This window comes from Rhineura floridana, chromosome 2 (assembly GCF_030035675.1).
Source record: "Rhineura floridana isolate rRhiFlo1 chromosome 2, rRhiFlo1.hap2, whole genome shotgun sequence".
NCBI lineage: Eukaryota > Metazoa > Chordata > Lepidosauria > Squamata > Rhineuridae > Rhineura > Rhineura floridana.
Window position 1 is genome coordinate 11,093,440 of NC_084481.1, and position 13,607 is coordinate 11,107,046.

Below are 13,607 nucleotides of genomic sequence, written 5' to 3' on the forward strand. Positions count from 1 at the left end.
GTCCAGATTAGACAATCACATGGCAAAACTATTACACAGTCTGGTCCAAATCAGATTAGAAAATAAAAACATGATAACGGTACTAATCTGCTACCAATATGCATGTATTATTTCTCTGGCCCTAACACAAAAACCCCTTGTACAGTACAATAAAAGTACTTAACATAGCCTCCTCCAATCCCTTTGTTTTGAAAAATTAGGATTCATTGGTGTACTTGAGCTTATTTTCTCTATATTTCTGGCTACATGATTTGCATTTCTAGCTAGATACGGTGGTGTAGTATGCATGTATATTAATCATAGGCGAATGTCTGAGGTCTTGTGTCAGTTCTATATTTCTGGAGACCATAAGCATAACGTGATACCATTTACCACAACACAATACTAATATTGTGTGTTTACTTTTTGATTAATAGCACTTCAAAAGTGGGATTCTGCCAACCTTTGGGGTTTCTTTTGCAAACACTTCACTTTTAAATAAATTGTTCAACCGATAAGTTATTAAACTATTTAAAAGATCTTGTTATAAATGCAATACAAATAAAACATTTAATCTTTTTATTCTTTTTGCGAGTACAAGAGAGACTTGAACTATAAAAAATTACTTGTATTGTAATACAAGCAGAAGTGTGGAACCCTGGACATTCCATTATATAAAATGTTCAAATGTGGAATGTCCCATAATTTTATAACAAAATAATCAAGCCAACATCACAAACAACTTGGTATTGGCTTCTTGCAGCAATTGCTGCATTACTTTTATTAAAGGCACACACTTCCTTTTTTTTAATATAAAAATTTCTGAGCCTCATGTTCAGTAAATAACTTCATTATTCTTTTTAAGAAAATCAAAAATCTCAAAGGAACCTTTTATGAGGGGTATTACCAGATTCTTCAACTAGCAGCATTTTTCTACATCTTGGGTGCATCTTCTGTGTAAGAGATCAGGGTTCCATAGTAGGAGATGAACAGTCAGGTGCTGAACATACAGAATTCACTCAAATTCCAAGTGATCACTTAATTAATGATTAAGAAAGATTTTCTCCCAGATGTGATTGTACCATTTGGCTATTAAACTTACTTGTACCGTCCTTCATACAGCACACTATATCTCTTTTAAGATACAAGTTAGGCAGTTAGAATAATTGGTTCTAAAGAATCCTATGCCAGTACATAGCATCTACTAGGTGATAAAATTCCTTCCAAGCTGCATGCTTCAATTAAGAACACAAACAGCAAAATCACCAAAAAGACAGCAAAATCCCTATGTACAGGAATAAATTGCAAACAGTTATATCTTTCCCTCAGTCAGTAAAGTGAAACCTTGATAATAAGGTTTGTTTGCACTAACACCTACCTGCCTCTTCTTGCCCATTACCAGTTCTTTCTGTCTTCCCCCATGTCATTCATTACTTCTATTTACACTTTCAGTAGCCCTCCTTCCACAGACCATTTTCCAACATATTTATCCCAATACCATTTTTAAGGTTAAACCATCTATCAGCTGGAGTTCAAACTATGGTCAAAATGTACATGTATTGGGAGAAATACTTTGAGGAAATAAGCTATGGAGGGCAATTGACACAAAATCACTTTTTCGAACAGTCCATTTTTCTAAATCACTTTAAAAATGAACAGTGAAATACATGTTGTCCAAGATTGTGTGGGAACTCTAGGAGAAAAGTCTCTATAATGTATATGCACCTATATCCTGGTGGCTTCTGTTCATTCAGGATAATGTAGAAATAATGTAGAAATATTATTAGGAAACTTGCTGCCTGACAGGAATTTCTGACAAAAGTCAGCAGACGTCCTGGCATTTACTATTAGCTCCCCTCCCCCAATTTTTTAAATCTCTAATCGTTCACTTCAGCAGTACACCACCATTCTGAAGTTCATATTTATGTAGGATTGTACTGAACTTTGGCAGAACAAATCTAATCCCACAAAGGCCCAGTTTGGACAATACTCTCCTCTAGTTTCTCTTGTGTGGCGGGAAAAGCAACAGTGTATTTCCCCTCAGCACCCACACAATACACCTAATCCCAGTCAGCAGCTGCCTAAATGTGAGTGTAATCTTTGAGTAGGGTGTATATGAATGTGTGTAGGGCCATTATATACAGTCCATTTCCAGATTATATCTGGCATACCAATTATACTCTGCGCACTTAAGCCATATTCAAACATTACTCCCACATGTGGATATCTGGTGGGACAAGCATGTCTAGTGAGGGAGTGAAAAGGCATAATCTCACTCAGCCCACTGTGCATAGAGAGAAGTTTGGGCTGGTGTATTTTGAACCCAGCCAAAATATATGGCAATCAAGAATAAGAGGGCAAGGGAATCTGCAATACGTACATACACGTGCGCATTCTAGTCTTCCACTTACATAGTGGGATCTTTGGATCCAAGCCATAGGCTATAGCTATTCGTCTTTTTATATTTCATATTGTCTTTTAGATTGACCATGTGAATTGTGGCATACCAAAAGACAAACTGGATTGAATTTGTTAGTTAATAAAGTTTTGAATTGATACTTAATGACCAGCCTCTCTTAGACTTTTTGTTGAAAGATAAAAATGAAATGATGATAATGGGATTTGACGATTAATTAAGATAGACTATGGAGAAAAAATGATTTTGTATGTATTAAGGGACAGGTTTGATATATATTATATATTTATAGCTGATCTGTGACAAATCGGAAGTCAATGTTTTTATTTTTATTTTTATTGTTATGTTTTTTGATTTTGTTTTGTTTGTTTTATGAAAATTTGAATAAAAATTATTGTAAAAAAAAGAATTGATACTTAATGACCAAATTACAGCACAGAAAATTATGTGTTGAAATTTTACATTAGGATTTCGTGAAGCACATAATTATTTGTCACTCAGCTCACAAAATTTCAAACCCTAAACAACTAAGAGCAATGAAATGAGAGGGGAACTCAAAATTAAATTCAGCTAATAATCCTCACATTTTGTGTGAAGAGTCACTCCCATGGGTGACAACAGTTTCCTTTCTAATTAGCTGCACATGTTAATTTTTCAGGCTAGAATTTTTAGAAGTATTTTGTGGCATTCAAACATGGGAGCAATGCTGCAGCAGAAGCACCCCACATCTCCAAAATACAAGAAGCAGCTCTCATGCTGCTCTACTGTACATTAATCCATCAGGGGAACAACAATCTTTGTAGTGATAATACAGCATACAATCAGATTCAAACATATGATTATTGCAAAACAATTGAGAGATTAAGTTACTCATATTGTTCTCATTACTAAAGTGCAGATACCCACCCCCAAGAGTAAGTGCTGAAACTGTAATAGAATTAAAGCACTTCCCCACAATAGGATATAGAGAGAGCACCCCAGCCATCTTCTAATCCATAGCCAGTTGTGGCATCAAATATACAGGCACACATCTCAGGGAAGACTGTTCCTTGGCTAGGTGAACCGAGGCAATTCCATTCTATTCAGTAAGATACTGACAAGGTTTGATTAGTCCAAGTGAGTCAGCTGAAAACCCCAACACTGATGGACAGTGATGCTTCAGGTTTACGATTCTTGGCCACCTTTTTTCCAGACAGATGATCACTCTGTACACATACAGCCTGCTGGCTACTGAAAACAAAAATATATACACTATTAAAGTTAGTCAATTAGAAATCTATACAAAGCAGACTTGAATTTAGGACCCAAACCTCCTAGTGCAAATGCCAAAATATTACAACAGGGGGGAGAAACAGGATTGGGTTACCAGAGGAAAGAAGATGAAGGAGAAATAAACGCTGAAGGAGAACCTTTCCCCAGAACAGAAACAAATATAATACAAAAGGACCTCCTTTTTTAATGTGCAAAAAACCTACAGAGGGGGAAATATAGGCAGAGACAAGGGGTTAAACAGTGAGCAGAAATTGCACCAAATGAAAAATGTCCGAGGTAAAAATACTCAAAACACTGAAAACACAGACAGAAACAACAAAAAACAGCCCCAACAAACTAACTCTCACAAGACACAAAGCCACCCAAAACAAACCTGAGCCAGAGAAGTAAAGCAGAGAGCGTCTCCAACCATTTCCGGCGAAGGTAGGCTAGAACTGGAGCTTTGGACAAAGAGAGATCCACACCACTAGGGGGAGCTCGAGTTCCCATCTTCCATGCACAGGAGAACATCTTGTTCCACTCATTGACAGATGCCTTCTGTTCATGGAAGTCTTCTATGAACAGAAGCTACTTCTGTTCATGTAACAGAACTTTTCATCAAACCCAGTGTTTTGGCCTGTACCATCTAATATCCCAATGTATACAAAAACAGGGCAGCACGTTATTATGATGTTAATGTTAGCTATGATTCACATTAATTGGATCATGGCCTATAATTTTTAAAAAAGGCACTTATTAAAATTTATTTTTAAAAAAACTATACATAAAATCTTAATTTTTCCAAGAAAATTGACATTTATCTATTTTGCAGCACATCATACAGACATTTCCAACTAAATAATCCTTAAGATTATGATATAAAATACAAATAATAATTTGTTCTGCCAGCTTTTAAGAGCATACTTTGGTGTGGATAAATCTTTTGTTTGATTCATTTGAGTTACCATGTGGAAATATTGCTCACATGCCTTCTCCTTAACCTGCATATTCCCTAATAATATTTATCTTTCAAGCTGATACAAAATTTAAGTCACTGCCCAACAATTTAAGCAGGCATATGGTTTACAATAACCATCTGTAACCCTAACATTTTTTTCAGTATGCATTGCTGTCTTGAATAATGTGTGTTCATGAGTGTGAGACTACAGTTGGAGTTATATTGTTAGACAGATATGGTATGGTCCAGCCAATAGAAACATGGAATATTTTTATATTACAGGGGCTTCTTCACTGGAATTTTACAATAAGTCTCTTTTCTGAATGCTTTATATACAAGTCCTCTGATAGGTAAAATGATCTGCTTACCACATGCGAGGACACAGCTAGATCCCTTTTACTGCTTTATTATGTTTAGACAATAACATTGTATAGGCTTCTTAGTGAGGGAAAGGCATGGTATAAATTCTATAAATAAGTAAAAGATATATACCTAGTTTTTTCCACGTAATGTTGCTTCTGCATTTGTTTTCCAATATCATCTTTCATGGTACTGAAATCCTTACTGTCATCAAGTAGGAGATTCTGTATTGAAGTATTGAAAGTATTGTGAAATCAGTTCCTTACAGTATTCTGCTTAAAAAGGCAGGTAATTTTTTACCAATGGCATTTCTATTAATGGCCTTAAACTGTATCAAGTCATGTTATTAAAAATTAAAGTTCTTCACTATTTTCTTTTGTTTGTATCAATACTATACCATTTTTTCCTTCCCAACCTTATACAACTAGTAACTTTTCTCCTAGAATATGTCTTCCAGACAATTCAAACCGCAAAATTTCACACAAAACAAAAAAATATTTCAAAACCTCTATCCAATTACAAAGTAGAACAAAGCCATCTAACAGTATTTATTTTAAAAATTTCTATCCTGTTTTATCAGACCAAAACCTCTCAACACAGCTAACCGCAGAAAACAGAGACAAACAGCATTGAAAAAAGAGCCACGGGGAGTGACAGGAAGCCTGATGCCCAACAGAAAATCTAAAATCGTAAGTCAAACCAATAAGAAAGGCAAATATAAATGAAATTGTCTCATCCTCTTCAGCTTTAAGGTACACCGAGAAAACATTTGAAAGCAAGAAATTTTGGAGTTCAGAAGGCTCCACCTTTAATTCATAATTAACAGCTTATTAACTATGAGTTGTACGCATATCCAACATTGTGTATCTCGCTCTCTTTGGTAGGGAGACCTACCAAACATTGTGGGCTGTGTTTTCTGGGGCTGCAGTGGTGGTGGTATGGAAACTGCTTGAAATTAAGTGAAGGAATCTTGCTGGTAAATCAGTTTATTTACCTTCACACCTATAATGTCTCCATCCTTGAGACAGTAGGAGCTTAACTGTAGACTGTCACTTTTCTTCTTCTTTCTTCGCTTTGAAACTTGCTGTGTCTGAATGCAAATGAGAATTAATGAGAAAAGCACCATAAACTAGCATAGATAATTTGTGATTTTGGTGCAGAGAAGTAGGAGAGTATTTTATATTTCCAGATAAAAAGATAATGCATTTTTACAGTTGAACGGTCATTTGTAATTTTTAAAATAAAAACTGGTATGAGACTGAATACATGTGGATTTGCTCAAAAAAAGACCTCAATAAACTTCTAATGGGGATAAATATTCAGATTTATTGCTAAGTACTAATGCTTCCCTGCTTAGGATCATTAGAAACCACCAATGGATGATATCCAATTATATTTGCCCACTTATGCAGGAGAAATTCACTTGTGCAATGGGATTTCCAGTGTTCTCTACTTCTCCTCCAGTTCTCCAGGCACCCTAAAATCTGCTCCAGAGGGTCCTCTCGGCCACCCAGAACAGGGTGGGAGGTATGAGATGCAGCGGGGCTTCTGTTTCCTCTTCTCCTCCATGCAGCATGAGTAGACAGCCAGTCACACTTCATTGGATCTCATCCACTGCTTCATATCTTTGTTACATATGTGTAAAATGTATTTGATTTATTTAACATATTCATACATGCTAGAGCTGGACAAAAGGGGGGATATTTTGCCTCTGTGTAAAATGCACTTCCCATTTCAGTAGTTTTTTTTTAGGGGGGAGGGTGATGATGAAATGAACAAAAATGGTTCTCCATTCAGAGCGAGGAGCAAGAAGGACTGTCTGCACTTCAATTTGGCTTTCTGATCTTATCACATACAAATATGACTCATTGCATGATGATGACAAAACATATTAAAAGCCAATGTAATGTAGTAGTTAAGAGTGTCAGATTAAGACTGAGGAGACTCAGGGACACCCCATTCAGCCTTGAAGCTCACAGGGTGACCTTGGGCTAGACCAGTCTTTTCCAACCTTTGGGTCCCCAGATGTTGCTGGACTACAGTTCCCATAATTCCTGACCATTGGCCATGCTACAACTGATGGGAGCAACATCTGGGGACCTGAAGGTTGGGAAAGGCTGGGCTAGACACTATAGTTCAGCCAATCCTGCCTGCCACATAGTTTTACTTTGAGAGTAAGATGGATTTGGGAAACCATGTTCTCTACACCTTGAGCTCCTTGGAAGAAGGACAGAACGTTGCCTGATTACTGACAGACTAAGATGGCCTCAAGAAGAAATGCATTTTTTTAAAACAGTGGTGCCAAAGCTGTAAACCAGGGAAGAGAAATGGTTGTGAACTGGTATCAATCAGCATGCAGAAAAGGTAACAGGGAAGTTGTAATACTTCTGAAACCTCTTCCTTTTAACCCTTCCCTGGTTAAATGTCATTGATAAACATTTGGCACAGATCTAGCATTGATCATCTTTTATTTAGATAATGTGACATTTTATTTCAAAATAATTGCTGACAATAATATTTCATGTCCCGAGCGTTTTCTCTGTCATCTCCTAGCTTACCCAACTACATACTGGCATCCATTCGAATTTCCCAGGAGAATATTTAGCAATTTCAATTCTCTCAACTGGCAAGGAATAATATGAAGCAATTCTTTGTCTCAATGCGTATGCTGTATACTCTTTAGAGATATCCCATACCAAATCCACAGGATGGTAATAATCTCTTTCCCCTGGTATGCCCATCTGCACCCGCAGAAGCAAATCTTTTGGTCTGCAATAAGAAAAACACACACAATGCAGTTATCATTCTTAAATTATATGCCGACGTAAATGTCACAGAGGCTTCTTTTGAAACAAAGATTCTAAAAGGAAAACCTAGAATAATCTGGACTTGAAATAAATATTTTACAGTGTTTTTTCTAAAATCTGTTTCGACGAGTTGTGACTGTATATCTTACCCAAGGTCCTCTCTCTTATGTAAAGGCTCTATACAAATTTCCACTCTGTTTCCTAGTTTGAGTTTACTGAAAAAGAAATAAAATAAATAATTTAAATTTAGAATTGAACAATTTCATGAAAAGGAAGGATGTAAACAGTAATAAAATAAAATAAAGTGGCACATTTAAGAGTTGGATGTTGAAAAACCATAGACTGCTAACTTAAGTGTTGCCAGAACTCTTATGTGAAAGGGTCAAGAGAAATCCTTTGTCTAATTTATACAGAAGGAACAGATTGCCTTCACAAAATGTAAAAAAAAAGAGAGAGCAGGGTTTAGACAACAACCAATGAAACTTTAGCTTTAATTGTAATTCAGTCGAGAACAACTGAATGAACACTTGTATGACAATCCTTGATACGTCTACTGAAAAGTAAGACCCGTTGAGTCTAGTGGGGCTTGCTCCTAGAAAACTGGATAAACGATTACAGCTCCAAAGCATCCCTAGCATAATCCCACAAAGTTCAAAGGCGTGTACGACTGGCACCTTAATTTTAAAACTAGCAGTAAAAATATGATGCATTAACATTTAACTTAATGTTGCAATTAGGAACCTACTGGAGTTGCTGCTTGTTGTTTCGTAAAAGTCTGCATGGATGTTTATTTTCCACTGTCCAAACTCGGAGAAACTCTGGCAATGGAATACTAAACTCTTGAAAGAATGGCAAAGTCATTACCTGAAAAGAAAAGCACTTTGCTAGCAATTTTAGAATAAATATTATTTGAAAAACAGAAAGCCACAGTCAGTCTTTGAAATGTATTTTCTAACTTGCAGAACTACAAATGAAAGCATTTAACCATCACATTAGATTTCTTTTAATAAATTTACTATTTTTTCAGTATTCTTGAACCACAAACTTAACAGAAAATACTAACAAATGTGTGTTTTTCTGTTAAAATCTACATCATAGGGAATTTTCAGAAGTAATTCCCCCTCCTGCAACCTCTATATGCCTGTGCACTTGGGAGCAGGTGTCAGACTTACCCCCAACCTCCATCAGTAAGCATAAAGCATAACATCAGAATCAGGAGCAACCATCTTTATTTGAACATGGAATCTCCCTGATACAACTGGTTTTCAAGTTACATTCTAGATAAGGGGAAAAGACAGAGGAAGATATGAGAGTACAAAATCACCTCCTAATTTCACAGCGTGTAGAGGTTCAGAAGTGGGGAACACTGTCTGAAGAGGCCCACAGAGACTATTTTACTAAACTGTTTGGAGGCCTGATCACATGCCGGGATAGTGTGGATCTGGTGCTGTTTGCAGATCCTTTTAATTTGGACCGTTTACATGACGTTTTTGCCAACACAAGCGCATTCAGCTGCTATTGCCTTTAAATCCGGATTAAATTGATGTGATAAAAATCACAAATTGGCTTAAAAATCTGCACCCTTTTCAGTGCCAACGTACTGTGTAGTCGCTTTTCTTCGCTGTTTGTCTGTGCAGTTTGTTCACCATTTTAGATCCTCCCTTACTTTGCCCCTTGCACTGTCTATGGGCGTCATTTTGTTTCCTGCTGCTGACGAGCAAACTTCCAGTCGCTCTTGCCTTCCTTTCTCCTGCTTTCTCCTGCTTCCCCCCCAATACATTTCCTCCCCTGCTCCTTTAAACAAAATCACATTCATTATTCACCCTAGACTATCTAATTCTGTGAAAGCTCTCTGCATGCGATGTGAGCATTCCCCCCCTTTTATTCTCTCTTCTGCAGCGACACCAACAACTCCCTGAGTTTTAACATAGGCCTGCTTTACATGACACACTGAATCATACTATTTTAATGTGAATGTAAAGTTCTCGTAGCATCCCCCCCCTTTGGCTATGCCACAAACAAAACAAGGCTGAGTCTGACTTGTGTGGCCCAAACTCAGACTTGTCATTTGTTTCCTCCAAACATGGCTGGGTTTGTTTGGAGGAAACTAACAACAAGCTGGGGTTTAGACAACATGACAACTCCGGCTTGTTTTGTCCATGGTGCAACTCTCATCATGCCACAGATGAAACGAGCCAGAGTCTGACTTGTGATGCAATCCAAACCCCAGCTTGCGGTTTCTTTTCTCATAACAAATCACAAGCGAAAAGCCAAGAAAAAACCTGGTTACTACTTGTGGTTCATGTGGAGAAACGTTCATTCACATTAAACCAGTTTTACAGTTTAACTGGGCCACAGCCAGTTTTCCTTGTCAACTGAATGAAATCTCAATGAAAGTTGAACGTGTGTGTATTTTTTAAAAACTATTTCATTATCATTGAGGGACTCAGTGATAAAGCATATGATTTCCATGCAGAAAATCCTAGGTTCAATCCCTGGCTTCTTCCTGTTAAAAAGGGTTTCTAAAGAAGCTCCAGTGGAGACCTTGAAGTGCTGCTGCCAGATGAAGTACACAGTTCTGTCCTAGATGGACCAATGGTCTGATTCTTTGACAAGCTAACCCACCATTTCACAAATATTACCACCAACCTCTCATATCCCACATATGAAAGACACAAAACCCCAGTTAATAAAAGAACAATGTCAAAATACAAAGCGGTTCTTTTGATACTAAATGCATTACTTTCACATATAGTAAAATGGGGAAGTCCTATAACACTTCTAATAAAAGTGCAACATGAATCTTGCAGCCAATGACACTTGAAAAAAATGATGACAAACTGTAGGAAGTGGATATTAGAAAGTGTCTCAGCTAGAATCTTAAAAGTCCCTGGTTGTACTTACCACTGAAAATGGCATCTAAGCAAATGCCATCTCAGAACATACTGGAGACAGAGGAAAGGAAATAAATATATATATATATATTAATAGATCTTACTTAAAGAAAGAACAACTACATTCATTAACAAAATATAATATCTAACCTGCATCTTTAGGTCTTCCAGGAAAGCTTCTCCTGAGATTTCTATATCACCCACATAACATAGGTCAGCTTCACTTTGGAGACATGTTGGTGAATCTTTTAAGAACATCAAGAATGACAATTTAAAGAAATTTAGAATTCTTCACACTTACACAGTTACCAAAACATGAGTTTAGTGATCAATAAATGAACTGTTTCAACTGGTTTTCTGTTCAAACAAGATCAGATGGAGGTCTTCATAATACTAAAGAAAGAGCTTAGTGCATTGATCAACCCTAAAAAAATTCTGGTTGGATACAGAACTGAAAATTATTCATACTAGGTTTGTATCCTTTTCTGACAGTGACAGACATAAGAACAAATGAAATCCAAACTTGGAAAACAGTGGTTTAAATTTAGACAAGTTAACAAACTAGGATATAAAATCATTTAATTGTTTTTAAACCACAATTTCTTCAGTTTGTATGTAATGAGAAACTGCAGATTAGTGAAAACTGAAGTTTCTATCTCCTTACATATGAAGCTAGTCTCATGCTATGGTAATAATATTTCAATTCACGATAGATTACCCGTGATAAGTGCATTTTTGTAGAGATTTAATGCTACTTGTAGATGATGGATATTGTATATGTCCAAGTGGTTACCCAGATGCACAATAATTGAGTCTATCAAATTCTTACCCACTAATTAGGAGAGCACCATTTGTAAGTTAAGTGGAAAGGAACTTCAAAAGGTTTGAGTTTTATGACTTCAAAGTGCAACATTGTTGGAATCTCCAAACCCTAAGGCTAGAACATCACTCTAAGCAGAACGGCCATGTCAGAGAGACCCTATAGATGAAAATTTTCTAACAGTCTATGCAATAAGATGGCTAACATACTGGACTGAAGGTAGGAGAATGGAGCAAAAACACATTCATTGATTTGTAGTTAAAATTGGTCAAGGGCACAATGCCCATTCTCTGGGGATCCCTCTCTGCAGGAAGTGGCAAACTAACCACTACTGGGATGGTTTAACTAATGCACAAATAATTGCTGTGCTTGGTGCATCAAATAGTCAGTGTAAAGAAGTGTGCTAAGGGTCATGTCCAGGGCAACCAGGATGGCTAAACCTACAAAGACACCTTGGCCCAAAAACATTTGTGAAAGCTGTTGCTAGGGGAGATTGCTGCTGACTTTTATACACACTTGCACTAACCTGTATGGCATGTTTTGCCTCTAAGAATCAGCCTGCACTGGAGCCAGATCAGACAGCCAAGGCAACATACAAGCACAGAAAGAAACAAGCACTTGGCTATGCTCTCTCCACTGCTGCAAATCCAAAGAACATACATGTCCATGGATGACTGAGAAGATGTGATCCATCTTCATTCTCTGCAACTGGGGAAAAAAGTCTGACTACCTAACTCAGAGGCACAGCACAAGATTTAAAGAGGAGAGCTATAATTTGCTTTGCATGTGGCTAGTCGCTTTCCAATCAGTCCATGAACTCTTGATCTCATGTTGCCTGCTTTTGTTTCTGTTCAACTGAAATCTAAAATAGCAACGTGGCTGCTGTAATTGCTCTGTTGACAATATAGTGTTACAAGAGCAATTCCCTCCCCTTTTGCCAGGAATCTCTAGCTCTACCTCAATTCCAGACTGGGCTTTTTTCCTCCCTTTAAAGCAGAAGTTGGCAACCCGCAGTGTTCAGCCTAATTTTATACAACCCTCAGCCTAATGTCAAAAGCCCTCAAAGTCAGTTCTGACTTCTGGCAAAACTTCAGACCTCTGCCCTCCCTCAGCAGCCTGCTGAGTGTGTGGTGAGTGTGAAAATGTGGTGTACCCTTCTGGCTCTAGCCCTGCCTGCAGTTAGCATGTAGCCCCCAACAAATTACCCACAGAGGAACACAGCTCTCAAAAAGCCCACCTCTGCTTTAAAGCTTTCTACTTCATAAGGAAATGTAATTCCAAGCTGTGTGGCCTCCCTCACTTAATTAAAATATAAATAAATTGCCCTATCTCAGTGCCTTAACAAGGGATTCCTCCATTCCTTTAAACAATTTAAACCAACTGCAGCAGCTATTGTTGTTCCCAGCACCATTTCTGATGTCTAGGAAACTTTTAAAAGGAAACTCTAAAAGTAAAAAAAGGGAAATGCACATACATTCCTTTGCAGAGCTCAGTAATTTCCCCTTAGGTAAATAGTTCTGTTGTGATCCACAAAACAAAGTGTTTTGTCCAAGAAATGATAATTTATATTGATCTTTTTAAACATGCACAAATAAAATCTCTTGCTGATATGGTGGTATTGGGATGGCCAGATAGCTACTTCCAGGGCTGAAAAATTCTTACAGACTTTGTGAATTTATGCTTGGGTATTTATAGCTTACCCCCAGATGCTGACAGTCCCAGAGCTCCCATTTTTTTGCTGACAGAGTTCACTTGGTCTTGCATGTTACTTTTGTGCCTCAACTGAGACAAGGATTTGTACCACCAAACAGGCACTTTCAGGAAACCCTTTCGGAATTAATGAAAAATATTCTATAATTTACTGCTACCAAGAAACAAGATATGTTGGCTTTAGAATAGATAGTAGATATAACACCTCTGAACAGAAGATTAAACAAAAATAATGCATTCCGAACATCTACCTGCTTTAGCAGCCTTATTTCCTGAACCACTGCCCTTTCTCTTGATTCTTCTGTGACATCACAAACACTTCCACCAGTTTCTCCCTACCTTTTTTATCCATCTCTGATGCTACTCATTCTTCTATATTTGTCTCCCCCTTAGGCAGGTCTTCTATCTTTCT

The 13,607-nt window shown here is 37.3% G+C and overlaps 1 protein-coding gene across 8 annotated transcripts in view; it reads right to left on the minus strand.

Moving 5' to 3' along the window:
- Positions 1 to 13,607, minus strand: part of USP40 (ubiquitin specific peptidase 40) — a 75,010-nt gene continuing 61,403 nt past the window's right edge. For 4 of the 8 annotated variants that reach the window (XM_061607774.1, XM_061607778.1, XM_061607776.1 and 1 more), the window contains exons 25-32: positions 13,186 to 13,312; positions 10,816 to 10,910; positions 8,517 to 8,635; positions 7,921 to 7,986; positions 7,523 to 7,733; positions 5,959 to 6,054; positions 5,097 to 5,188; positions 2 to 3,625 (exon numbers count right to left, since the gene is read on the minus strand). In XM_061607774.1, coding sequence (XP_061463758.1) covers positions 3,517 to 3,625; positions 5,097 to 5,188; positions 5,959 to 6,054; positions 7,523 to 7,733; positions 7,921 to 7,986; positions 8,517 to 8,635; positions 10,816 to 10,910; positions 13,186 to 13,312 — 915 coding nt within the window. In that variant the 3' untranslated portion in view covers positions 2 to 3,516. Of the gene's footprint in view, positions 3,626 to 5,096; positions 5,189 to 5,958; positions 6,055 to 7,522; positions 7,734 to 7,920; positions 7,987 to 8,516; positions 8,636 to 10,815; positions 10,911 to 13,185; positions 13,313 to 13,607 lie in introns of all 8 variants that reach the window. The other 4 variants (XM_061607781.1, XM_061607779.1, XM_061607780.1 and 1 more) reach the window with 3 other exon arrangements.